Source organism: Plecotus auritus (genome assembly GCF_963455305.1).
Source record: "Plecotus auritus genome assembly, chromosome: X".
In the NCBI taxonomy this organism is placed as follows: domain Eukaryota; kingdom Metazoa; phylum Chordata; class Mammalia; order Chiroptera; family Vespertilionidae; genus Plecotus; species Plecotus auritus.
In genome coordinates this window covers 25,293,832-25,321,532 of record NC_137784.1, presented here as the reverse complement: position 1 = coordinate 25,321,532, position 27,701 = coordinate 25,293,832, and the positions used below count along the sequence as shown (strand labels likewise).

At 37.9% G+C, this 27,701-nt stretch overlaps 1 protein-coding gene across 1 annotated transcript in view; it reads left to right on the top strand.

The window, feature by feature from the left end:
* DMD (dystrophin) overlaps positions 1–27,701 on the top strand; it is a 2,407,712-nt gene that overhangs the window by 399,805 nt on the left and 1,980,206 nt on the right. Inside the window, 2 exon segments of the mRNA XM_080651877.1 lie at positions 8,775–8,867; positions 10,249–10,326. Of these exon segments, the coding sequence (XP_080508003.1) occupies positions 8,775–8,867; positions 10,249–10,326 (171 nt within the window).

Below are 27,701 nucleotides of genomic sequence, written 5' to 3'. Positions count from 1 at the left end.
AGCTTCCAGGGTTATATTTGTTATATTTTGATTTATAGCCTTCAAGGTTTTTGTATGAGGGATTGTTTTTGTATTTCAATTTAATTAACATTAAAAAGTCAGATTTTTCATATACCTTAGAGTGACTTCTGCATTTAAAAAATGTGTTTTGGTCTCTAGAGCAGTATTTACTAGATTTATTGAGGAATTCACTGCCTAGCATACTGGACTCCTGAAAGAGTTACTAGACTCTCCAAAAAGAGTGATATAAAAATACAAAATTAGGACAAGGAAGAATTTTCCTAATGTACATATGTAGAATTATCACTGTGCTATTATCCTTCAATTACTAATTCAATTTAAAATTAGAAGCAATTTTGTACTGGCCAGTTATATCAGTGGTTAGAACGTTGACCCTCAGACCAGAGGGTGGCAGTTTTGATTCCCAGTCAAGGGCACATACCTGGGTTGCAGGTTTGATCCCTGGCCCTGGTCGGTCGGGGCTTGTAAGGAGGCAACCAATTGGTGTGTGTCTCACATCAATGTGTTTTTTTTTCTCTTTCTCCCTCCCTCCCCCCTTTCATTCTATCTAAAAATCAATGGAAAAAATATCCTTGGGTGAGGATTAACAAAAAATTTAGAAGCAATTTTGTTTGTAGGCTATATAACTGTATCTGACTTTCAGAGACCCCAGGGGAAAGAAAAAGAATAAATTAGTTAAATGATCCTTATTTTATTGAAAGAGATTTTGAAACTGCAGAAATAAAACTTATTTAACATTGACTCTGAATGACATGGTCAAAGAAGCCCAGTTCAAACTGCAGTTACAAAGTATAGAATAATTAAGAAATCTGGAAATAGACTGCTTAAGTTTGGATTCATATCTACCACTTATTTGCTGCGTGAACTTAGTCAAGTTACTTATCTTCTCTGTGCCTCAGTTTTATCACCAGTAAAATAGGAATAGTTTTAATTAATTGTGGTGAGGATTAATTAAAATAACCCATGTATAGTACACAGAATTTGAGGCTGATATAAACTAAACACTCAATTAGTCATGGCTTCTAAAATATATCAAGTTGAATCATATGAAATTACCAATATTCAACCATATTTGACTATAGAATTGAAAGTTTCATATGATTCAAAATATTAAAAGGAAAAAGAGGTATAGTGGGGACAGAAGCTCTTATTTAAATATTCTTTCCCGTGTGACTTGTCCTTTCTTGTTCCCTTGATTTGGCATTGCCAATAAACAGACCCTCCTCATAGCCAAGGAAGAAGGCAATGAATAGTCCAAGGCTGCCTTCCTACTGGGTAGAAATAGGGAAGGATTAGGAAGAGGCTGTGTATTGTCACATAATTGTTCACACTCAATTGCACTGCAGCATAATTGAGAAATTATCAGAATGTTAATTTTATAAATAACATTTACATTTAATAATTGGCCATAAGGTCTCCTCCTACTGGATCTGAGCAAGCCTGAATAGTCCTTTCTCCCTTGGCATTTTGCCTGGAGTTAAGTACTAATCCTTGGCATTCTCTAGTGTTTTTTTTTTTCTTTTTGAAGAATCAGAGTGTTATTTAGATGCTTTGAAACCAAGTGCTTTGTCTTACAAACTATATACTTTGCTTATTCTGTCACAAAGTGACTATCAAAGATAAAATATACTCAACATCCTTTTCTGTCACTGTCTATCTCAACCTTAAATCTCATACCTATGTGATTCAATAGAAAAATTGAATTTAATTTTCAGAATTTTAAATTTATAGGGGTAATTAAAAGTTATATAAGAATTAGTTACAATTATGGTTGGGAAGTTTACACATATTTTAACATAACTATTTGTGAATTATATTAAGGTTATATCTAGAAATGCAAAACAGAAAGTTAGCATAATTTTACTTGTATTTGTTTCAGAATACCTGCTAATTGAATTTGTACTGATCTATCTAGTTTACAGAGGAGAAAACGCAGGACTAGGTTAAGAATTCAGTTTTACAAATAGCACCAAAGGCATGGATGCATGGAACAGACTAACAGATCTCAGAGGGGAGGGGGTGGGGACTGGAAGAAATTAGCTAAAGAACATATATGCATATATGCATAGCCCTTGGACATAGACAACAATGTGATGAAGGAAGGAGAGGGAGAGGGAAGCTGGATGGAAGGGGACAAAAGGGGGATAGGGGACATCTGTAATAGTGTCAACAATAAAAAAAATCAGTTTTATTACAAAATATGTTAAAGATAGACCTGATCAGACAAGAAACCGTGCTGAGTTTGGTTAAGCACACTTTATTTTTGAGTTTATAATAGCCCATTTACAAAAAATTAATTAATTTCCATTAACAATTGTTGTGGCTCCTGTTTAAATTTGACTCTTTTCTCATGTACTTAATAGTATAATGCACACATTAGGTCCTAGTGATTATGTTTTATAAAGAGTTAGTGACAAATAACATTTTAATCTGGAGAGGTCGTAAAACTATTATATTATCTAATTTAGCTCTCGAGCACTTCTTAGCTCCAGGGGATAACTTGGATTTTTCTTGATTATCTTTGTAGCCCACATTTTAGTTATGTTCCTGATATATAAAAGTCTCTAAAAGTATTTGATGCTAAGGAATAAAGAATAATATATGTTAATTTTTATCTGTTAAAGCCTACAAAGCATAGTATTACTTTGATATCCTATTACAGAAGAGAAAGTGTTCCAATGATCCATTTGGTTCTTTGAAATGACATTACCAGATATAGAAATAATATAGGAGGCTTGAGAAGGAAGACTTGGGCCTTCATTTATTTCCTGACAATGGCATCCCTGACATTGATCCCTTGGATCACAGGGAATTTGTTGAATGTTCTCTAGGGTGTTGAATGTTTTTGGTTTATCCCTCTGGGTCAACTCCCTCCCTCTCTGTGGATGATATCAAAAGACTTCCTTGCCCTTGGGCTTCCAGTTGGATTTGGCTAATGAGAGCATTTACATGAGATCTGAGGGAGGGATAAAAGAAAGAAGAAAGTATTTTTTCACTGCATTCATCCTCCAAATATAAAAACTCCTGTCTGTTGACCCTCTCCGCTCTTTCTTTGTTCAGGGACCAGTAACCATTCTCTTTCTCTTCATTCCTCTCAGTCTAGGAGTGATAATGGCACTTCTCTATTACCAGTTCTGGTGATTTCTTTATAGTCTGCCCTCATATCTGTAAATTGTCCCTTATTAAACTCTCTTCGAGTTACCCAAGTCCTTTAGGACCCTGGGCCACTCAAAGGAGAGAACTCTCTCCACCTCCAGATGATGATACTTAATAGGAAGGAGAGAATATAATTAGGGTTTATGGAGCATTTTCTATGCCCAGTGACATGCGGGACACCTTATATTTATTAATTCTTTTAATCCCAATGCTAGTACTTTGACATTGATTCCTCTGTTATTCTGGGGTGAAAGTTACAAGGCAAACTGTGAAAAATGTGGATTATTTGAGTTAAAAATTTGGAATAGTTTCATGATAGCTAACACTCACTGAGTGCATCTTACACATAGTGATATTCGAAGTGTACTTAAATTTTCTCAGCATCATCACAAGTTAGATAATAGCAGATCTTCATTTTATAAATGAAAAAGATAAGGTACAGAGAGGTTAAGTTACTTGCTCAATATCACACAGCTGAAATATGGCAGAGCTGGGATTTGAACCAATTCATTCTGGGCACAGAGAAAATATTCTTATTTACTGTATTAGACCACTTCCCTTGGTTTTGTAAAATGTATTTCATCAATGCAATGTTTCCACCCAAATTCTCTCTGTACAAACCTGATGTCTTCCAGTCATCAGTTGCCTAAAATGAAATACTAAACTACCATTATTCTTCCATTTTTTAGAAACTCCTTTCAAGGCAAAACTAATCTATAGTACGAAAAATCAGTATAGCCATCCTTAAAGGGGAGTGCACACAAGGGGGTATGAGGAAGCTCATAGGTTGCTAGTCATATTGTGTTTCTCTGTCTGGTATGGATAATATGAATGTGTTCAGTTTGTGAAAATTCATTGAGCTAACACTTAAGATACATTTACTTTCCTTTATGTATATTATATCTCAATAAAATTCTCTTATGGAATACTTTTTACAACCCATGCTTAAATAAATCATCTAAAAATTGCCTATTTATATTATAATGGGTTGCATTATTTTTAGGGGAGCTGATCAGCAGTATTCACCAATAAGTTTTGAATCAATTTTGCACTCCTTTTTGGTGTTTCCAGTATCTAAATATTTGCAAATACAGAAGACTATCTTGACTTTCTGAACAGCTGAGATGTCCAGAGCCTGACCTTTCTGTAACCAGAAGGCCATGATAATTTATTCCTGGGCTCTTTACCTTCTTTCTATTGGAACACTGTATTGATCTCCATATTTTCAGGTTAAAAGATTGATATAACTCTAAAGAGTCAGAAGCTATTTAGATATTTTCACAAATGCATTTGTGTCTCTTCCTCAATTTTTTTCACTTTGTTTATGCCACTTACCAAGCAATTTGAGTTGTTTTTTTATAACATTATCTCTAAAAAGATATAAAAAAAATTCCATATTTCTTTATATCATACCGACAGTGATCTGGAAGGATTATTGTCTCATTTTATGGTCCTTTCATCTTGTTATTTGGGTTAGCAAGGAAGAAAACAATATGTAAGTGGATGCAGAAAACTGCTGAGTATTACCAAAAGTTCACTTTTTAAAGAAAATGTTTGTCATGGAAAGGACTGAAGACAAGAGAGCCAGAGGTTACATGGCCCAAAGAGGGTTTAATGTTCTGTATGTTTTACAAAGTAATTTTCATGCACTTAAAAAGAAAACCATTAAAGATGGGGAATTTTAAGGAAATATTATTGTTTTCATGACATAAAATGTCACTTGAAACAAAAAGACATAGGAGATGAAAAGGGAAAAAAACAAAAGAAGATTTAATTAAAAATAATCAAAAGAACGTGAAAAAAGAAAAAGCACTCGAAGCTTCTGAGTGTTCTCCGGTGCCATCCACATTTTCAGTATTAGTAATTGAATATGGAGCGCCATCTTTCCTCCTTGACTTTCACTTTTACGGGGGTAGCAAACTATGAGAAAACAGAACACATTGTATATGAGTTCAGCACTTTCTATCAGGTTCAACAACACCATAACTGTATTTACAGCTAGATTCTGGCCAAAGGAAGAGAAGGCAAGGGATAATAGAAGAATAAAACATAAAAAACATGCTATATTTATTGAGTACCTACTTTTTGCCAAGTCTGTGCAACAAAACAACACTGTTTGATTTAAACCTCAGAGGAGTGCTCTGAAGTAGTATTATTTCAATCCCCATTTTACCTAAGAGTAAATTGTGCCTCAGAAAGGCTAAGTCACTTGCCTGAGACAGTGCAGATAATGAATAGGAAACTTGAGTTCAAAAGTCAGCTATTTCTGCCTCTGAAATGTGTGCCCCTTTTGCCACATCACATCTGCAATGCTTTTGAATGAGGAGTTGAATCCAGAAAAATAAACCCATCCATGAGAAATGAGATGTTTGCTTTTCCTAGGATATGCATTCTACAGGAAGAATAAGACTGAGCACCTGAAAGTCCATGAATTTACAAGCTAAATTTTGTACAAATCATTGAGCATCACTTTAATTTCAATTAGACCACAGGAGGGAAAATGTCACTCAAAGTGCTTGAAATTGCTTTAAAGTTAAAACAAATATGCATTAAGAGAAGAAGGCAAAATCTCCAGGAGTGCTTAATATAAAACATATGCTTTCATAGACATTTTGAACCTGTAGTCACTGTATAATTTATACTGCCAGACTCCAAGGTGAATTCATTCAATCTCATCTGTTGGAAGGATGCTAGGGTGGAACGTTTTGAGAAGCACTCTGAGAGACTGTGGTGGATATAACAAATAGAAATTTGATTTCAGTTGTGATACTTTAATATATTATTGATTCTGTGAGTTTTGAAAGTTACCTATGATACCAGGTACTTTCTTTTTCTCTGTCACCTCACTGCTTTTTAGGTGCCCCAACTAGTTGTGCCAAGAGGCCTCTGACTGGCCTACAATCTTTCACTCCCTCTCCATTTTGTTTGGTTGCAGTTTCAAATGGAGAATTATAAAATACCCAAAGCAAGATCATGTTTGCCTTGCTGACCTTTGTCTAGAATCCTTGACCAAAAGCATAAGCTGTCTAGCCCTTATGTCGTGGATGCTAGAGGATCATTCTTTATTTTGTACCCCAAGATTTATCTCCTTCCTTATTTCTGCTTTTCTTCTTGAATGACCATTTTCCCACCTACATCCTTTCTGGTTTGTCAGGCTTTATCTATCTATCTATCTATCTATCTATCTATCTATCTATCTATCTATTTTTCATAAGAATAAGTATCTCTATCAGCTACCTATACTTTATTTTCTTCAAAACTTGACACATTTCAGTGTGCAATATTCTTTTTGTTGATAAGTTTAGAAGCCCCACACTGCTCAGATGCATCTGTAAAGCTTTGCTCCTAAAAATAATAAAAAAAACAAAACAACATTTTCAAGGAATTGTAGAACTTCAAACAATTTGAAAATAAAACCTTAATATTACTCCCCCAATGCCAAGTTATTTCAGGGTATATATGAGGTTCTTGACAGAATTATTATAAAGTGTATGTTCATTTTTATTACTTACTAGTAAAAAACTTTCATTAAAGTTTCATGAAAATGGCACTATTGTTTTAAGATTTACTTATACATTATATGTGGTTAAGGTGCTTTAAGAAAAGCCAAGCATGTTACTGTTTTCTTTTTTCTGTGGAGTTTTAAGCAGAACTATTTGCGTAGATTTTCAAAAGATACTTGCAGTTATCTTTGTCAAAGCACATACGTAGCTCAATTCTGAAAGATGGACATAGAGGGGCTGGTAGACTTTTGCAGGGGTCAGTATTCTCATTAAGTGAAACATGGAGGCATTGGCCCAAGTTGTCATTGACATGGCTACCTGGCTGTAAGGACAGCCTGAATCCTATGTCTTCAATCTTAGGAGTTTTTGCCTGGAAATCAGGGCTCTTCTTGATTTTCTTGAGCTGTGTGAAATTCAATGTCTGTGTGTGATTGAAGGAGTGCATAAGAAGAACCCAGTCATCCAAAGGCTAATGTTAGACCCATCACCTGACATTTGTGAAATGTATTTCCTAATCCCCCAGACGATGGGAGTTCCCATAGTTATGTGCTCCCGGGTCCCTTTTACTGCTTCTGTGTAGTACTACCTTTTAGGATTATTTGTTTTCCCTGCTGGACTCAAAGTCCACAAGGGCTGGGGTCATGTCTGTCTGATTTACTAACATGTGCTCCAGCATGTAGCTCGGGTTTATTGGTGCTCAATAAATATCTGTCACCAATAAATTAGGGATTTCTAGATAACTTGGGTGAATGATTTCATGTAAAGGGATTATGGGCTTTAAACCAGAAAAAGAATATATTTGGAGGCATGGCAGAAGAAATAAAAAATTAGAAAGATAATCAAATCGAAGGACAAAAGGCCAAGGAAGCAGCAAGATAAAATAGAAAGAACAAAGACACCAGGAGTTAGACAGATCTGGGCCAAAATTTTGGCTTTACCACATTCTTGTTTTATGACAAAGGGCCACATGTTTAACTTCTTTGTCTCATCTGTGAGATGAGTAGATTAATGCTAGCCTCATAAAAATGTCACAAAGATTATAAGATCCAATCATTTAGTGGAGTGTTTCTCATGAGTAGTTACTCCAAAAATGTTAGATGTTATTAGTGTCTATTATTTTTCCTCAGTATAATTCCCAAGTAAAACAACTGGAAAAATAGATTAAAAAAAAGTTTCACTGGCCTATTTCAACTCCATTTAAATATTTTTTTAAAATTTGAGCTAATATGAGAATGGGTCATTCTGAGGTAGCACATAAAATGCATATACAGAGAAAGTTGTTTTATGGGTGAAGGATGGTAAACCCTCTAAGATTAAGTATTATATTTCCAAGTAAATAAAACAGTTAAATTTTATGCATCGATACAGGACATTGTATGTGGTCTTTATTTCTTTGCACATTCCTCTCCCCACCCCCAGCCCACCTGCCTGTATCTTTAAAATTTTTTCTCTTCTTCATAGAATCACTATTGAAAAAGTGTAGTTAATTAGATAATTTAAGCTACAGAACTCCAACTCTTGTTATTAAATAACTAGAGGCCCGGTGCACAGATTCGTGCACCAGTGGGGTCCCTTAGCCTGGCCTGCGCCCTCTCGCAATCTGGGACTCCTTGGGGGACATCAGAGAGCCAGTTTTGGCCTGGTCCCTGCAGACCAAGCCAAGGAACCCCACTGGTACACGAATCCATGCACCAGACCTTTAGTATGCATATAAGATCTTTGGTTAATCTCTTCCTGCCCTCCCCCCTCCCCCTTTCCTTCTGAGATTCATCAGTCTGTTTCACGTTTCCATGCCTGTGGTTTCTGCTCCTGTGTTGAGCATCTTCCTCGGTGGTCAGTGCACATGATAGCTACCAGCTGGTCAGCAGGCCACTTAGGCTTTTATATATATAGATTTTAAAGTAGATTTAGCATAATGATGATATATTGCTTTTTGTTTTTTTACTTGGAGGTTCTCTTTTCATCACCATTGACAGATTAAGAATTAGATATATTAAATATTTTTAAACATAGCTTACAATTTTAAGAGACATAATCATTGAAATGGATCACTGGAAGCATGTTTTGCTTACTTGGGTATATTTTGTATTTCAGTTTGGGAAGCAGCACATAGAAAACCTCTTCAGTGACCTGCAGGATGGGAGTCGCCTCCTGGACCTTCTAGAAGGCCTCACAAATCAAAAACTGGTATGTAACTTATTTATAAGAAAGTTCACATTAGCCTTAGGAGAATTTCATATCATAAACAGCATAATTTTATGAGATCTAATAAAATTCACTAATTTACCAATTACTGAATTAACTAGCAATACAGGAACTATTTCTGAATAAAACAATCTCACAATATTATTTTCATTTTGGCATAGTTTATCACATGGAGAAAAAGAAAGTGAAAATTTTCAATAACATAATTTATGTCAATCAATAGATATTCACTTTCAATGTTTGGTATCTTTGTTATTGAATGTATGTTATTATTGATTTTTATATAGAGAGAAAGGAAGTGGGATAGAGAGATAGAAACATTGATGAGAGAGAAACATCATCAATTGGCTGCCTCCTGCACACCCCCTACTGGGGATTCAGCCCGAAACCCAGGCATGCGTCCTGATGGGGAATTGAACCGGTGACCTCTTGGTTCATGTGTTGACACTCAACCACTGAGCACACTGGCCAGACTTGAATGTATTTTTATAAAGGCTTTTAAACATAATGACCTTTTAAATTTAATTTATTTTTTTATTGTGATAACATTTAACATGAGATATAGAAAACGGGGAGTTGCTGTTTAACAGGTATAAAGTTTCAGTCGTGCAAGATGAGTAAGTTCTAGAGGTCTGCTGTAGAACATTGTGCCTATAGTCAAAAATAATTTATTGTGCACTTAAATGTTTATTAAGTGGGTAGAGCTCATTTTAGGAGTAAATACGGCAGGCATCATAACAGTAAAATTTCTAAAGCTCCACAATTGAATAAATAAATTCATCCATATATTGTGGTGAACTATGCAAATGTTAGTTTAAAAATTACCAGACAAGATACGACTTTTGGGATTGAGAGTGAGGGTTAGAAAACTAAAGGCGATTGAGGTTTGAGTTTTAGTGACTAAGATAATTAAGATTATAGTCACAGAAATAGTTTTCTTTAACTTTATGTCACATTATATAATTTTGCTAGGCCTACACCTCTTTTAAACTTTCTTAAAAAGTGTAGAAATTAACTCACTTATCTATTTTACTAGCAAATGTCCTTATGCATGCTGATGTTTCTATTGGTGGTCACACAGTAACCCCCAAATGGGCTATAGAATGATGGAGAGATTGTAACCAATATATATCTTTTGTGAAGAAGAAAAAATGCTATCATTTTTCTTGAGGAATGATCAATTCATGCTAAGTCCTATGACAAGTACAATTAGCCCAAAGCACTGAAATTCATTATATTAATCCCTCAGAGCCTGTATTCATTCAAAATATTCAAAGTTAGTCATGAGATGTATAAATTGTTCAATTTCTAGTAGATTGTGATTTCTCTTCTGGGCAGTAACATGGTTTCATTTTGTTTTCAGCCAAAAGAAAAAGGATCCACAAGAGTTCATGCCCTGAACAATGTCAACAAGGCGCTGCGGGTCTTGCAGAAAAATAATGTAAGTGGAGATCTGAACAGAGTCTGGACACCATGAGACAGCAGGCTTCTTCTTGTGGCTAATGTAATTCAGGAAGTGAATGCATGCAGCCACAGAGGGCAGGGGAAGGCAACTAAATGTTGTTTTCTAATTTTAAAGAATGCAGTTATGTTTGGTGGACAAAATAAGTCCTGTGGTGAACTTAGTTCCTCTTAGCAGTGTTCTGTGCAACAAATGGCTTTTACTAGGCTGAATATTATTTTTATAAGTATAAAGTGTGTTCAAACATGATGATGATAAAGTTTGTTTGAATTCAACCAATACTTATTAACACCACAACCAAGTATGAACATTACACAGAAAAGTCACTATTTCAACTCATGGTAAGAACTGCAAATTTGTTTTTTATTTTTCTGTTTGATTTAGTTTAGATATATGTGTGGTACTGTAAGAAGTCAACAAATAAGTGTGGAAATTAAAAGAGTTTCTACAGAGTGAATTTGAGATTCCTCCCTTCTATCATGGCATTGGAAGCAGTCTCCTTTTTTGTATGTTTGTTTTTGTTTTGTTAATCCTCATCTGAAGATATTTTCTATTGATTTTTAGAGAGAATGGAAGGAAGAGGGAGAAACAGAGAGAAACATCGAAGTGAGAGACACAAATTAATTGGTTGCCTCCTGCATGCACCCCGACCAGGGCCGGGGAACCTGCAACCAACATATGTGCTCTTGACCGGACTTGAACCTGGGACCCTTCAGTCCATGGGGAGAAATTCTACCCACTGAACCAAATCGGCTAGGGCCGAAGCAGTCTCCTTTCTTACTAACTTTCTACAATCTTTCTAACCAACCATTTATAAGGCACTTTGAGTAACTTCCTAATTACGTTATAGCTCTCTTTCAAGGATAAATCCAAATAAATTGATCACATACTCTTAAAATAACCCCAATCAGTGGTAGATTTTTAATGATGTATACACACCCAAATGTTGTTCAGTTTATATGGCATAGAGAGAACAACATATGGGAAATGGAAGTGACGGCTGTGCAGCGTTTAGTTGATTTTCTGAATTTAGAGTTGTCATATTTAGCCTATGAAAATTATAGCAATGTTAAGTATTTTAATTATTTTATAAAGTGATTAACTATATATTTTTAAATTTTCTGAAGATAGAATAGAATAGTCTATAGAATGTTTGCCTCATTACTAGTGCAATAGAACCTTTTGAAAAGTCAATTTCATGTAAATTAAGAAAATTGTTTAAAGATATTGGGAATTTATACACAGAGATCTTTTTAGATCAATTGATCTTTTTAGATCAATTCCCCATATTTATTTACAAAATATATAATCAAAGGAAACAGCAGAAAATTCAAAGAATTACAGTATTAGATTAACTCTACTTGATAGTGATCTCACCAAGAAAATGTCACATTAAAAAATAGGCTGTTAGAGCTCCTAAAAATAGGGAATTAATATAGACATAGATTGTTTAATAAGCATCTTGTTTTTTCACATACTGATTATTGATTATGAATTTGTAGATTACCTATATATGTTTTAATTATTAATTTCACAGTTTTCAATATAAGAACAAAAGAAATCCTGGCAACAAAACAGAGAAACCACAAAAGAAAATCTCTGTGACTTTGGGATACCAAATATTTATTTCTTAGATGTAAAACCAATGTTATAATTCAAAAAGAGAAAAGTTAACTTGAACTTCATCAAAATTATAAGTTATTTCTGTATTCTAGAGATAAGTAATTTGTTTCATGTATTGTTGTCTCTGGGGATTACAATTTTACTCACTCAGATGTGTCTTTTGATAAAGAGAAGTTCTTCATTTTGATGTAGTTCATTTAAAAAATTTTATTAAATTTATTGGGTGACATTGATTAATAGGATTATATAGGTTTCAAGTGTACATCTCTATGATACATAATCTGTGTATTGCATTGAGTGCCTACCACCCAAAGTCAAATAATCTTCTGTCACCAAATATTTGACCTTTACCACCCAACCACCCCCCTTCTCTCTGGTAGCTGCCATACTGTTGTTTGTGCCTATGAGTTTTTGTTCTTGTTTGTTCAGCTGTTACTTTCAGTTTTATATTCCACTCATGAGTGAAATAATATGGTTCCTAACCTTTTTCTGACTTTTTTAGCTTATGATATTTGTTGTATCCTGTTTAAGAAACATTTGTCTGCCCAAAATCATTATGATATTATATTTTACTAGAGGTCCAGTGCATGAAAATTCACCTGGGGGGCGTCCCTCAGCCTGGCCTGCCCCCTCTCACAGCCCAGGAGCCCTCAGGGGTGGGAAGCAACCCGGCAATAAGGGAAGGTGACGCCCCCATCACATCTCTGCTGCTGCCACTGCCAGCAGTGCAAGCCTCGGCCAGCCCTGATTACCTGAGCCTCTGGAGGCCCTGGGTGGCTGGGCCGCTGCCATCCAAGGCTTGCCTGCACCTCAGGCCAGCCCTGGACGGCTGGGGGGCTGAGGGGACTAAGGGACTCTTGAGGCAGGCACCCTGGAAGGGCTGAGGGGACTGGGTGCTGCCATCTTGTGGCTTTGGGCTCTGACAGTCAATTAGCATATTCCCTCTTTATTAGATAGGATTGTTATCTATATAAGCTTTATTGTTTCACCATATAAATTTGGATCTGTATTTCACCTGGAATTGATTATTGAATTTGGTGTGAAGAATGGGTTAGGATTCTTGTTCTGTTTTTTGATTTGGAATCTAATTTACATAACACTATTTATTATTATTTTTTAATAATTCTTTATTGTTGAAAGTATTACATATGTCCTGTTTTTTCCCCCATTGACCCCATTCAGCCTGACCCGCCCCCCCTACAGGCCTACAGCATCCTATTGTCTGTGTCCATGGGTTATACACATATGCATACAAGGTCTTTAGTTAATTACCTCATACCCACCCACCCTCTCCCACCTTCCCTCTGAGATTCCGCACTCTGTTCCGTGCTTCCATGTCTCTGGATCCCCTCAGTTCATCAGTTTATTTTGTTCATTAGATTCCACATTTGAGTGAGATCATGTGATACTTGTCTTTCTCTGGCTGACTTATTTCATTTAGCATGATATTCTCCAGGTCCCTCCATGCTGTCTCAAAGGGTAAGATATTCCTCTTTTTTACTGTTGCATAGTATTCCATGGTATAAATGTACCACAGCTTTTTTATCCACTCATCTACTGATGGGCACTTGGGCTGTTTTCAGAGCTTAGCTATTGTAAATTGTGCTGATATGAATATAGGGGTGCATATATTCTTTCTGATTGATGCTTCGGGTTTCTGAGGTTATATTCCTAGAAGTGGGATAACTGGGTCACAAGGCTGTTCCATATTTAATTTTTTGAGGAAAGGCCATACTGTTTTCCATAATTACTGCACCAGTCTGCATTCCCACCAGCAGTATACTAGGGTTCCCTTTTCTCCACATCCTGGCCAGCACTTGGCGTTTGTTGATTTGCTGATTTGTTGATGGTAGCCATTCTGACAGGTGTGAGATGGTACCTCATTGTCATTTTGATTTGCATCTCTCCAATGATCAGTGACTTTGAGCATTTTATCATATGTCTTTTGGCCATCTGTATTTCCTCTTTGGAGAAGTGTCAATGGTCCTTTGCCCATTTTTTAATTAGACTCTTTGTATTCCTTTTGTTAAGTTGTATGAGTTCCTTATATATTTTGGATATTAACCTTTTATCAGATGTAACTTTGCCAAATATGTTCTCCCATACAGTGGGATCTCTTTTCATTTTATTATTAGTTTCTTTTGCTCTGCAGGAGCTTTTTATTTTGATGTAGTCCCATTTGTTTATTTTATCCTTAGTTTCCTTTGCCTTAGGACAGTGGTCGGCAAACCGTGGCTCGCTAGCCACATGCGGCTCGCAAGCCGCGGTTTGCTGCTCTGTTGGCTAATGAGTTTGCTGACCACTGCCTTAGGAGATGTATCAGTAAATGTATTGCTATGAGAGATGTCTGAGATTTTGCTGCCTATGGTTTCTTCTAGGATTTTTATAGTTTCATGACTTACATTTAAGTCTTTTATCCATTTTGAGTTTATTCTTTTGTATGGTGTAAGTTGATGGTCTGTTTTCATTTTTTTGCATGTATCTGTCCAATTTTCCCAACACCATTCATTAAAGAGACTATTTTGATTCCATTGTATGTTCTTGCCTCCTTTGTCAAATATTAACTGAGCATAATGGCTTGGATCAATTTCTGGGGTCTCTGTTCTGTTCCATTGATCTATATGCCTGTTCTTGTGCCAGTACCATGCTGTTTTGATTACAGTGGCTTTGTAGTATAACTTGAAATCTGGTATTGTGATTCCTCCAACTTTGTTTTTCTTTCTCAAATTTGCTGCAGCTATTCAGGATCTTTTTTAAATTCCCCATAAATTTTTGGAGTGTTTGTTCTAGGTCAGTGAAATATGCCATTGGTATTTTAATAGGGATTGCATTGAATCTGTAGATTGCCTTGGGTAGTATGGACATTTTAATGATGTTGATTCTACCAATCCATGAACACCATATATTCTTCCACTTGCTTATATCTTTTTCTATCTCTTTTATCACATCCTGTAGTTTTCTGAGTATAGGTCTTTTGCCTCCTTGGTTAAGTTTATTACTAAGTATCTTAATTTTTGTAATGGTAAATGGGATTGTTTGTTTAGTTTCTCTTTCTGAGAATTTATTCTTGGCTTATAAAAAGCCATAGATTTTTGGATGTTGATTTTGTATCTTGCTACATTGCCAAATTCCTTTATTAAATCTAATAGATTTTTGGTGGAGTCTTTAGGGTTTTCTATGCATAATATCATGTCATCTGCAAATAATGACAATTGTACTTATTCTTTTCCATTTTGGATGCCTTTTAGTTCTTCTTCTTGTCTGATCCCTGTGGCTAGGACTTCCAGTACTATGTTGAATAAGAGTGGTGAAATTAGACTTGCCTGTCTTATTCCCATTCCTAGGGAAAATGGTTTTAGTGTTTGCCCATTGAGTATGATGTTGGCTGTTGGTTTATCGTATATGGCCTTTATCATGTTGAGATATGCTCCCTCTATTTCCCACTGTGCTGAGAGTTTGTATTAAACTCTCAGCAAAGATTATGTCAAATGCTTTTTCTGCATCTGTTGATATGATCATGTAATTTCTGTCGTTCAGTTTGTTTATGTGATGTATCATGTTTATTGATTTGTATATATTTTACAAGCCTTGCATCCCTGGAATTAATCCCACTTGGTCATGGTCTATGATCTTTTTAATATATTGCTAGATCCTATTTGCTAGTATTTTGTTGAGGGTTTTTTAAAAATATATTTTATTGATTTTTTTTTTCAGAGAGGAAGGGAGATGGGTAGAGAGTTAGAAATATCAATGAGAGAGAAACATTGATCAGTTGCCTCCTGCACACCCCTCACTAGGGATGTGCCTGCAACTGAGGTACATGCCCTTGACCGGAATTGAACCTGGGACCCTTCAGTCCGCAGGCCAATGCTCTATCCACTTAGCCAAACCGGACAAGGCTTGTTGAGGATTTTAGCATCTATGTTCATCAAGGATATTGGCCTGTAATTCTCTTTCTTTATAGTATCCTTTTCTGGTTTTGGGATTACGGCAATGCTGGCTTTGTAAAAAGAATTTGGAAGTGTTCCTTCCTCTTGGATTTTCTGAAATAGTTTGAGGAGTATAAATGTTAATTCTTCTTTGAATGTTTGGTAAAACTCCCCTGTGAAGCCATTTAGACCTAGGCTTGTGTTTGCTGGGAGTTTTCTGATTACTACTTCTATTTCATCAGTTATTATTGGCCTATTTAGGTTTTCTGATTCCTCCTGATTCAGTTTTGGGAAATTGTATTTTTCTAGGAATTTGTTCATTTCATCCACATTGTCGAGCTATTTGTCATATATAGTAGTTTTTCTTAGTATTTTCTTGCAATCCTTTGTATTTCTGTGGTGTCAGTGGTTACTTCTCCACTTTTGTTTCTGATTTTATTTATTTGGATCCTCTCTCTTTGTTTCTTTTTTAATTTTTTATTGTTTAAAGTATTACCTAAGTCTCCTTTTTCCCCCATTGACTTCTCCCCAACCACACCCATGTCCCAGCACATGACTTCCCCTCTCCCCCAGTCTGTTTCCATTGGTTATGCTCATATGCATGCATACAATCCTTTGGTTAATCTCTTACTCCCTCACCCCCTGCCTTCCCTCATAGGTTGGACAGTCTATTCAATGCTTCATTGACTCTGGTTCTATTTTTGCACATCAGTTTATGTTGTCTCTTTGTTTCTTGATGAGTCTCACTAATGATTTATCATTTTTTTTATCCTTTCAAAGAACCAGCTCTTGGTTTCATTCCTTTTTAAATTGTTGTTGGTTTTTTTTTTTTGTCTCTATGTTATTTATTTCTGCTCTAATCTTTATTATTTCCTTCCTTCTACTCACTCTGAGATTTTCTTGTTGTTCTCTTTTTTTTTTCTTTAAGTTGAAGGGTTAAATAATTTATTGCTGATTTTTCTTGTTTTTGTTTTTGTGTGTTTTTTTTAGTTTTTTTTTTTAGGTATGCTTGTAGTGCTATGAACTTCCTTCTCAGGATTGCTTTGCTGTGTCCCAGAGATTTGGGGTGTTGTGTTTTCATTTTCATTTGTTTCCAGGAAGTGTTTTATTTATTTCTTGATCTCACTGGTAACCCATTCATTGTTTAATAACATGCTATTTAGCCTCCATGTGTTTGAATGTTTTTGGTTGTTTTTACTGTAATTGATTTCTTTTTTTTTTTTTTTTTAAGATTTATTTAAAAAAATACTCAGCCACTGAGCCACATCGACTTGGCTAAGATATTTATTTTTATAGCCATCTTTTTCTTGTTCTCTCAATGGTTTTAGAAGGCATTATGCTTTCTTTCTTTTTTTTTTTTTTCAAATTTTTATTAAGGTATTATATGTGTACATATCTTACCATTGCCCCCCACCCCCACCCCACTCCCATACATGCCCTCACCCCCCAATGTTTTGCATCCGTTGGTTACTCTTATATACATGCATATAAGTCCTTCAGTTGATCTCTTATTTCCCCCACCTCTCCCTAACCTTACCACTGTAATTTGACAGTCTGTTTGATGCTTTACTGCCTCTGTAACTATCTTTTTGTTCATCAGTTTATAATGTTTTTCATTATCCCCAAATGAGTGGGATCATGTGGTATTTTTCTTTCATTGACTGGCTTATTTCACTTAGCATAATGTTCTCTAATTCCATCCAAGTGCCTACAAATGGTAGTAATTCCTTCTTTTTTACGGCAGCATAGTATTCCATTGTGTAGATGTACCATAGTTTTCTGATCCAGTCATCTGCTGATGGGCACCTAGGCTGTTTCCAAATCTTAGCTATTGTAAATTGTGCTGCTATGAACATAGGGGTGCATATATCCTTTCTGATTGGTGTTTCTGGTTTCTTAGGATATATTCCTAGGAGTGGGATTACTGGGTCAAATGGGAGTTCCATTTTCAGTTTTTTGAGGAAACTCCATACTGTTCTCCACAGTGGCTGCACCAGTCTGCATTCCCACCAGCAGTGCACGAGGGTTCCTTTTTCTCCGCATCCTCGCCAACACTTGTCGTTTGTTGATTTGTTGATGATAGCCATTCTGACAGGTGTGAGATGGTATCGCATTGTTGTTTTGATTTGCATCTCTCAGATAATTAGTGACTTTGAGCATGTTTTCATGTGTCTCTTGGCCTTCCTTCTGTCTTCTTTCGAAAAGCTTCTATTTAGGTCCGTTGCCCATTTTTTTATTGGATCATTTATCTTCCTTTTATTAAGTTGTATAAGCTGCCTGTAGATGTTGGAAATTAAACCTTTATCAGTGATACCATTTGCAAATATGTTCTCCCATACAGTGGGGTTTCTTGTTGTTTTGTTGATGGTTTCTTTTGCTGTGCAAAAGCTTTTTATTTTGATGTAGTCCCATTTGTTTATTTTCTGTTTGGCTTCCATTGCCCTAGGGGCAGTATCACTGAAAAAGTTCTTTTGGCATATGTCTGAGATTTTGCTGCCTGTGGATTCCTCTAGTATTTTTATGGTTTCCCGTCTTATATTTAAGTCCTGTACCCATTTTGAGTTTATTTTTGTGTATGGTGTAAGTTGGTGATCTAGTTTCATTTTTTTGCATGTATCTGTCCAATTTTCCCAACACCATTTATTAAAGAGACTCTCTTGACTCCATTGTATGCTCATGCCTCCTTTGTCAAATATTAAATGCGCATATTGGTTTGGGTCGATATCTGGATTCTCTATTCTGTTCCATTGATCTATATGTCTGTTCTTGTGCCAGTACCAGGCTGTTTTGATGACAGTGGCTTTGTAATACAGCTTGAAATCTGGTATTGAGATCCCTCCTACTTTATTCTTCTTTCTCAGGATTGCTGTGGCTATTCGGGGTCTTTTTTTTATTCTAGATGAATTTTTGGAGAGTTCTTTCTAGGTCTGTGAAATACGCCGTTGGTATTTTAATGGGGAGTGCATTGAATCTATAGATTGCTTTGGGTAGTATGAACATTTTAATGATGTTGATTCTACCAATCCATGAACATGGTATGTTCTTCCATCTGTTTACATCTTCCTCTATCTCTTTTTTCAGTGTCCTGTAGTTTTCCGCATATAGGTCTTTTACCTCCTTGGTTAGGTTTATTCCTAAGTATCTTAATTTTTTTGGTGCGATGGAAAATGGGATTGCTTTTTTAGTCTCTCTTTCTGTAAGTTCATTGTTGGTGTATAGAAATGCCATAGATTTCTTGGTGTTAATTTTGTATCCTGCTACATTGCCGAATTCATTTATTAAGTCTGTTAGTTTTTTGATGGAGTCTTTCGGATTTTTTATGTACAATATCATGTCATCTGCAAATAAGGACAGCTTTACTTCTTCTTTTCCAATTTGGATGCCTTTTATTTCTTCTTCTTGTCTAATTGCAGTGGCTAATACTTCCAGTACTATGTCAAACAGGAGTGGTGAGAGTGGGCATCCCTGTCTTGTTCCTGTTCTTAGGGGAAATGGTTTTAGTTTTTGCCCATTGAGTATGATGTTAGCTGTGGGTTTATCATATATAGCTTTTATGATGTTGAGGTATGATCCTTCTATTCCCACCTTGTTGAGAGTTTTTATCAAGAAAGGGTGTTGGATTTTGTCAAATGCTTTTTCTGCATCAATTGATATGACTATGTGATTTTTATCTCTCAATTTGTTTATGTGATGTATCACATTTATTGATTTGCGGATATTGAACCATCCTTGCATTCCTGGGATAAACCCTACTTGGTCATGGTGTATGATCTTTCTGATGTACTGCTGGATCCTATTTGCTAGAATTTTGTTGAGGATTTTGGCATCTACATTCATGAGGGATATTGGCCTGTAATTCTCTTTCATTGTGTTGTCTTTATCTGGTTTTGGTATTAGGGTGATGCTGGCTTCATAGAAGGAGCTTGGAAGTGTTCCTTCCTCTTGAATTTTTTGGAATAGTCTGAGGAGGATAGGTTTTAGTTCTTCCTTGAATGTTTGGTAGAACTCTCCTGTGAAGCCGTCTGGCCCCGGGCTTTTGTTTGCCGGAAGCTCTTTGATGACTGCTTCAATTTCTTCCATAGTTACTGGCATGTTGAGCTGTTTAGATTCTTCCTGATTGAGTTTTGGAAGGTTATATTTTTCTAGGAATATGTCCATTTCCTCCAGGTTGTCCAGTTTGTTGGAATAGAGTTGTTCGTAGTATTTTTTAACAATCCTTTGTATTTCGGCGGGATCTGTTGTTATTTCACCTCTTTCATTTCTGATCTTGTTTATTTGGGTCCTCTCCCTTTGCTTCTTGGTGAGCCTGGCTAGAGGTTCATCAATCTTGTTTATCCTTTCAAAGAACCAGCTCTTGGTTTTGTTGATCTTTTGTATTGTTTCTTTGGTCTCTATGTCGTTTATCTGTGCTCTGATCTTTATTATTTCCTTCCTTCTGCTTACACTGGGCTTTTCTTGTTGCTCTTTTTCTAACTCTTTGAATTGTTTGGTTAGGTAATTTATTACCCCTGTTTCTTGTTTTTTGCAGTAGGCTTGTAGAGCTATGAACTTCCCTCTCAAGACTGCTTTCGCTGTGTCCCATAGATTTTGGATTGTAGTGTTTTCATTGTCATTTGTTGTCATGATGTTTTTTATTTCTTCTTTGATCTCTCTGGTAACCCAGTCATGGTTTAATAGCATGCTGTTTAGTCTCCATGTGTTTGATTTCTTTGGGTTGTTTTTATTGTAGTTGATTTCCAGTTTTATGCCACTGTGATCTGAGAAGATGCTTGATATGATTTCTATCTTCTTGAATTTGAAGAGACTTTGCCTATGTCCCAACATATGGTCTATCTTTGAAAATGACCCATGTGCGCTTGAGAAGAATGTATATTCTGTGGCTTTGGGGTGAAATGTTCTGAAGATGTCAATTAATTCCATCTGGTCTAGTGAGTCATTTAGGATTGATGTTTCTTTGCTGATGTTTTGTTTAGAGGATTTGTCCAATGGTGATAGTGGGGTATTAAAGTCTCCTACTATGATTGTATTGCTGTCAATGTCTCCCTTGATATCCTCCAGGAGTTTTTTTATGTATTTGGGTGCTCCTGTATTGGGTGCATATATGTTTACCAGAGTAATTTCTTCTTGTTGGATTGCTCCCTTTAGTATTATGAAATGGCCCTCCTTATCTCTTGTTATGTCCTTCAGTTTGAGATCTAATTTGTCAGAAATAAGTATTGCTACCCCAGCTTTTTTTTCAGTTCCATTTGCCTGGAAAACCTTTTTCCATCCCTTCACCCTCAGTCTGTGTGCGTCTTTTTTTCTGAGGTGGGTTTCTTGTAGACAGCAGATATATGGGTCGTGTTTTCTTATCCAATCTGTTACCCTATGTCTTTTGATTGGGGCATTTAATCCATTTACATTTAAAGTTATTATTGATAGGTACTTATTTGTCGCCATTCCTATTCTTTACCCCTGTGTTACTTCTTCGCTTCCTGTTTCTTTCTTTCTTTCTTTCTTTCTTTCTTTCTTTCTTTTTTTTTTTTTTACAGTAGACCCTTTAGCATTTCTTGCATTGCTGGTTTGGTGGTAATAAATTCCCTTAGTCCTTTTTTGTCTGTGAAGCTCCTGATTTCACCTTCAATTTTGATTGACAGCCTTGCTGGGTACAGTATTCTTGGATTCAGCCCCTTCCTTTGCATGACTTTGTATATTTCATTCCATTCCCTTCTGGCCTGATGAGTTTCTGTTGAGAAATCAGTTGCTAGTCTGATGGGGGTTCCTTTGTATGTAACTTTCTGTCTCTCTCTTGCTGCTTTTAAGATTCTTACTTTGTCGTTGGTGTTTGCCAATTTAATTATAATGTGCCTTGGCGTCGGTCTTTTGGGGTTCATTTTGCTTGGGACTCTGTGAGCTTCTTGGATTTGTGTGGGTTTTTTCTTCCCTATATCTGGGAAATTTTCTGTCATTATTTCTTCAAAGAGGTTTTCTATTCCTTGCTCAGCTTCCTTTCCTTCTGGAACCCCTATTATGCGGATGTTGTTTTGTTTCGTGTTGTCCCAAAGTTCCCTTAGACTCTCCTCCTGCCTTTTAATTTTTTTTTCTAGAAGTTGCTTTTCTTGGGTATTTTTTTCCATCTTGTCTTCTAGCTCACTGATGCGGTCCTCTGCTTCTTCTAGTCTACTCTTGATGCTTTCTATTGAGTTCTTTACAGCAGCGATGTCATTTTTCATTTCTTCTTGGTTCTTCTTCATTTCCTCTTGGTTCTTGCTCATATTGTCGAATTTGTCTTCCATTCTTTTCAGCCACCTTATGACCATTTCTCTGAATTCTTTTTCTGGAAGGTTGCTTGCCTCCATTTCGTTTACTTCCTTTTCTGGTGATGCCTGCTTTTCTTTCATATGCGGGCTGCTTCTTTGTCTCCCCATGGTCTCTCTTCTCTGGGTGTCTGGTTATGTAGTTCTCTCTCTCCTGGGTTGATTTAAAGGCACAAAATACAGCACTACCAGGTACAACTCACAAGGCACTGAACAGAAATGTATTCACGATATTAATAACCTCCAATAAAGGTGACCACCAGAGAAAGGCAAATTAGGTGATAGGAGAGAAAGAAGAAGAGGAAAAAAGAAAGAAAGAAAGAAAAAAAGAAAAAAGGAGTGTGAAAATGAAATTGGGAAAAGGGAAAGTAAAGAGAAAAAAAAAAGTAAGAGAGACAAGAAATTGACTAAGAGAGAAAGGGGAACAGACTATATATATTGGGGATAAAACTCCAATAGAACAATCACTAATCCCAGCAAATGCCAGCAACAAGTGCCTGGGGATTAGTACAAACTACAACACCAACTAATATGGAGTTAGGCAAGGGAAAGCTGAAGCACAAAACAAACAAAAAAATAAACAAAAGAAGAATAAGCAAAACAATCTCACAAAAAAAGCATAAAAATTGGATATAATCTACATTCAAGCAAACAACAACAAAAGGACAGAGATAAGGACAAGTTTATGGATAACTCAGACAGCGAAGGGAGAGGTGTATGTGGACTTGGAGCAGGGGATTGGAGATTAGATATGTAAGTAGGGTGAAATTTTAACAAGGGGTAAACAGAAAGAATAGGGAAAATCTAAAGCAGTAAAAGGGTAAGACAAACAGGACACTGAAAAGGGGGAGGTTAGGAAGAGAGTGATGGCCTAAAGGTAGAGTTGAGATAGAGTAAAACGATGCTAAAGGAAAGATAAAAAATAGAATGTAGAACCCTAATCCCAGAATAAAATGAAGAGAAAATAAAATGACACTTTAAAAAAAAAAAAGATAAAATAGCAGTAGTAATAATACGGATTGAAAATAAAAATGTAATCATTAAAAAGGTAAAATCAAGTGATGAAAAAAGAAAAAAAAGTTTCTTGATTAAAAGATGCAAAAAATGAAAATTAAAAAATAAAAAAAATAAAAGGTAAAAATAAAATGTGGAGTAGTGAAGGTCATTCACTTCCTCTGTTTTTCTGTTTGGCACGCCTGTTTCTCAGTCCAGACAGTATTGCAGTTCCCTGCGATCCACTGCTCTTCGATGTTGTAAGCCAGTCCTGATTTTAAGCAGGCGGTGTGTCTTAATTTCTCGTATTCCTTTATTTTTGATTACACAAGAGTCAATTTGTGATTCAGCCCCTGGGTGGCAGTGTTTCTGGATTGACTTCCGGGTCTATCTATGGCCTCTCTAGGCAGTGTTAGAGCCTTCTTTCCCTGTGGCACTCTCCACGGGCCTGTGGGAGTGGTCTGCCTCAGAGCTGACTCTCTGATGGTCACTCCCCGCTCCGATCCCCAGGTTCCAGAAAAACAACCTTCCCCTGCAGTCTCCCAGGGTGTCCCCAACTGGGTGATCCTATGTATTGGGCTTAGTAATCAGAAGCAAGGATTTGAAGAGGAAAAAGCCCAAGTGTGCGAACTCCGGGACTGCGAGTAAGCCCAGGCACCCAGGGAGCGCACGGGCTGCGCGTAAGTCTGGACTGCCTGAAATTCTTAGGGTGTCCCTGCACTTCAGATCAAAATGGGTTGCTTTTTAGAGTGCCCTTCTCTTAGCAGCTCTGAGGACCCCTTTCCACAGTCACAGATCACGCCAGCCCCTACAGCCACGGATTTTTCTAGGCACAGACTTCCCTGGTCCTCCAGCTCCCGCAAAACGCGCGTTCCTCTCTCCCGCCGGGACCAGAGACCTCACCTTATCCCAGGCGAAATCTGACCTTTCCGTGGTGGAGTGTAGAGCTTCTCTGAACCCGTGTGCTTGCGCCAGTTGGGGAGCGTTGTTCTGGGGCTCGCAGCTGTTCCTGGGGTGCCGCAGTTGTGGATTCTCAGGCTTCAGATAAGCTCCACTTTCCGGATCAAGATGGCGCAGACTCTGCGTCCAAGCCCGCAGCTCCGGGAGGGGACCCAGCCGCAGTTCGTGCTGCCAGGTCAGGGGAACCCCGTTCAGCAGTCCCCCACCTCCTTCTGGAATTCAGCTGTCTCCCAACCAGCCAACAAACACTCCTTGCGTGACCCTCAGCTGTTCTTTCTTTCTGCTCCGGGACAAGGCTCGGAACACGTCTGTCTATTCCGCCGCCATTGTTCCCTCCTGTAATTGATTTCTAATTTCATTCCACTTTGATCTGAGAAGATGCTTGATATGATTTCAGTCTTCTTGAACTTGTAGAGACTTGTTTTGTGTCCTAACATATGGTCTATCTTTGTGAATGATCCATGTGCACTTGAGAAGAATGTATATTCTGCTGTGTTGGGTGATATGTTCTATAAATGTCAATTAAATCCCTTTGATCCAGTGTGTCCTGTAGAGTCTCTGTTTCCTTGTTGAGTTTTTGTCTGGAAGATCTATACAGTGATGATAGATGGGCATTAAAGTCCCATTCTATGATTGTATTTTTGTTGATATCTCCATTAAAGTCCACTATAAGTTTTTTAAAAATATATATTTAGGTGCTCCTATGTTGGATGCATATATGTTTACCAGTGTTATATCCTCTTGTTGGATCAATCCTTTAGTATAATGTAGTGACCTTTGTTGTCTCTTGTGATGGCCTTCATTTTGAAATCTATTTTGTCAGATATGAGTATTGCTACTTCAGCTTTTTTTCTTTTCCATTTGCATGGAAAATTTTTCCCATCCTTTTACTCTCATCCTGTGTGCGCCTTTTGTTCTGATGTGGGTCTTTTGTAGAGAGCATGTAGTTGGGTCATGTTTTTGTATCCATTCAGCTACCCTATGCCTTTTGATTGGAGCATTTAATCTATTTAACTTAGTTATTATTTAGAGTTACTAGTGGCCTGGTGCACAAAATTAGTGCACATTAAAAGGGGATTAATTAGAGGAAATAATTTAATATTGCTATTTGCCCTTTCTCTATAATAGAAGTGTCAGAGATGAAAGAAAATTAGTAAAATGTATATGAAAACCTTCCTCCTGTCAGAGTCTGGGGCACACCACGGGACCCAGAGTCAAGTCCCGGCCCACCCACATGTGCCTCAAAATTGCATGAGACCCAGAACTGGCTGTCCCCTCCCCTGCATTGGGCAAGATCCAGACCTGGCCAGTCCCACCCTTGTCAAGCCCTGCCAGGCAGGGGACGTAGCCTCAGGTCCCCTGGCCTGGCACCAGGATGGGGGCATGGCCTTAGGTCCCCCAGCCCAGACCGGGGTGGGGGGCATGCCTTGAGGTCCCCCATCAAGCCCTGCCAGGTGGGGGACATGGCCTGAGATCCCCTGTCAAGCCCCGCAGGGTGGGGACATGGCCTGAGGTCCCCCGTCAAGCCCTACCAGGCAGGAGGGTGCAGCCTCAGGTCCCCCGTCAAGCCCTACCGGCAGGGGGGTGCAGCCTCAGGTCCCCTGTCAAGCCCCGCTGAGCGGGGGGTGCAGCCTGAGTTCCCCTGACCCAGCACTGGGGATGCACCTTGAGGTCCCCTGTCAAGCCCCACCTGGTGGGGGGCGCAGCCTGAGGTCCCCCGGCCTGGCACTGGCGCAGGGGGAGCAGCCTCAGGTCCCCTAGCCCAGCACCAGGATGGGAAGCGCACCTTGAGTTCCCCCATCAAGCCCTGCTGGGTGGGGGGTGCAGCCTAAAGTCCCCTGTCAAGCCCCACCTGGTGGGGGGCGTGGCCTGAGGTCCCCCGGCCTGGTGCTGGGGCGGGAGGAGCAGCCTGAGGTCCCCTAGCCCAGCACCAGGACAGGAAGTGCACCTTGAGGTCCCCTGTCAAGCCCTGCCAGTTGTGGGTCTCAGCCTGAGGTCCCCTGTCAAGCCCTGCCAGGTGGGGGGTGCACCCTGAGGTCCTCTGTCAAGCCCTGCTGGGTGGGGGACACAGCCTGAGATACCCTGTCAAGGGTGGGGGAGGGTGTAGCCTCAGGTCCCTGCTGATAGCTCGTTAAGGCTCCTTATGGGAACTTGGCCTCAGCTGTGGGTGCAGCCATCTTTGTGACAGAGTGATGGTCAATTAGCATATTCCCTCTTTATTAGATAGGATTATTGATAGGTACTTATTTATTGCCATTTAAATTCTGTACGCCTAGGTTTCTCTCTGTTTCTTCTTATTACAGCAGTCCCTTTAGCACTTCTCATAATGCTGGCTTGGTGGTAATGTACTCCTTTAGGCTTTTTTTTGTATGGGAAGCTCTTTATTTGACTGTCTATTTTGAATGATAGCCTTGCTGGATATAGTAATTTTGGTCTCAGGTCCTGGTTTTCCATTACCTTGAGTACTTCATGCCATTCCCTTCTGACCTGTAGAGTTTCTGATGAGAAATCAGGTCAGCCTTATGGGAGCTCCTTTGTAGGTAACAGTTTTCTTTTCTCTTGCTGCCTTTAACATTCTCTCTTTGTCTTTAATTTTTGGCATTTTAATTATGATGTGTCTGGGCATGGTCCTGTTTGGGTTCTTCTTGTTTGAGGTTCTCTGTGTCTTCTGAACTTGTGTGACTTTTTTCTTTACCAGATTAGGGAAGTTTTCTGCCATTATTTCTTCAAACACATTCTCTATCCCCTTCTCCCTTTCTGCCTCTTCTGGCACACCTGCTACTCAAATATCGTTACATTTCACATTGTCGCACAGCTCCCTTAAGCTGTCCTCCTGTTTTTTATTTTATTTTTTTATTTTTAGTTCTCTGAATGAGTGATTTTTTTCAACCCTGTCTTGTAATTCACTGATTTGATCCTCAGCTTCACCTAATCTGCTGTGTATTCTTTCCAATGTATTCTTTATTTGTGTTGTGCCATTCTTTATTTCTGACTGTTCTTTTTTCATTTTTATTGTATGTTTTTTCATTCTGTTGAGCATCTTTATCATTATTACTCTGAACTCTGTTTCAGATAAATTTTTTATCTCTGCTTCATTTATGTCTTCTTCTGGAGAATTCTCTTGTTCTTTCATTTGGGTGTTGTTTCTTTGTCTCCTTATTTTGGTTGTCTGTTTGGGTTTGTGAATATGTATTAGGTAGATCCTCTACGCCTCTCAGTCTCTAGTACAGGACATTGTCAAATGTTGTTTCTGACTATATCAGGCAAAGACTCAAAGCCTCCAGAGACCCCTCTGCCTATAAACTGATAGGATTCTGACTTGAATTGTCCCCAGGCAATGGTCCTCAGGTGTGGGGAGAGCTTTTTCATCAGGGTGGGTCCATTGCTTATGCCTGGAGGCTAATTTTTATTTTAAGTCTCTTAAGTGGTCTCAGAGCAAGGTGTTTTCCAATAGTCTTCCCCCCAGGCAAGGCAAATGTCTGTGTGGGAAAGATGTCCTCAGCTGGGTGAGGGAATGAATCAGCACAGAACCCTGGGGGTATCTGCCTTCTAA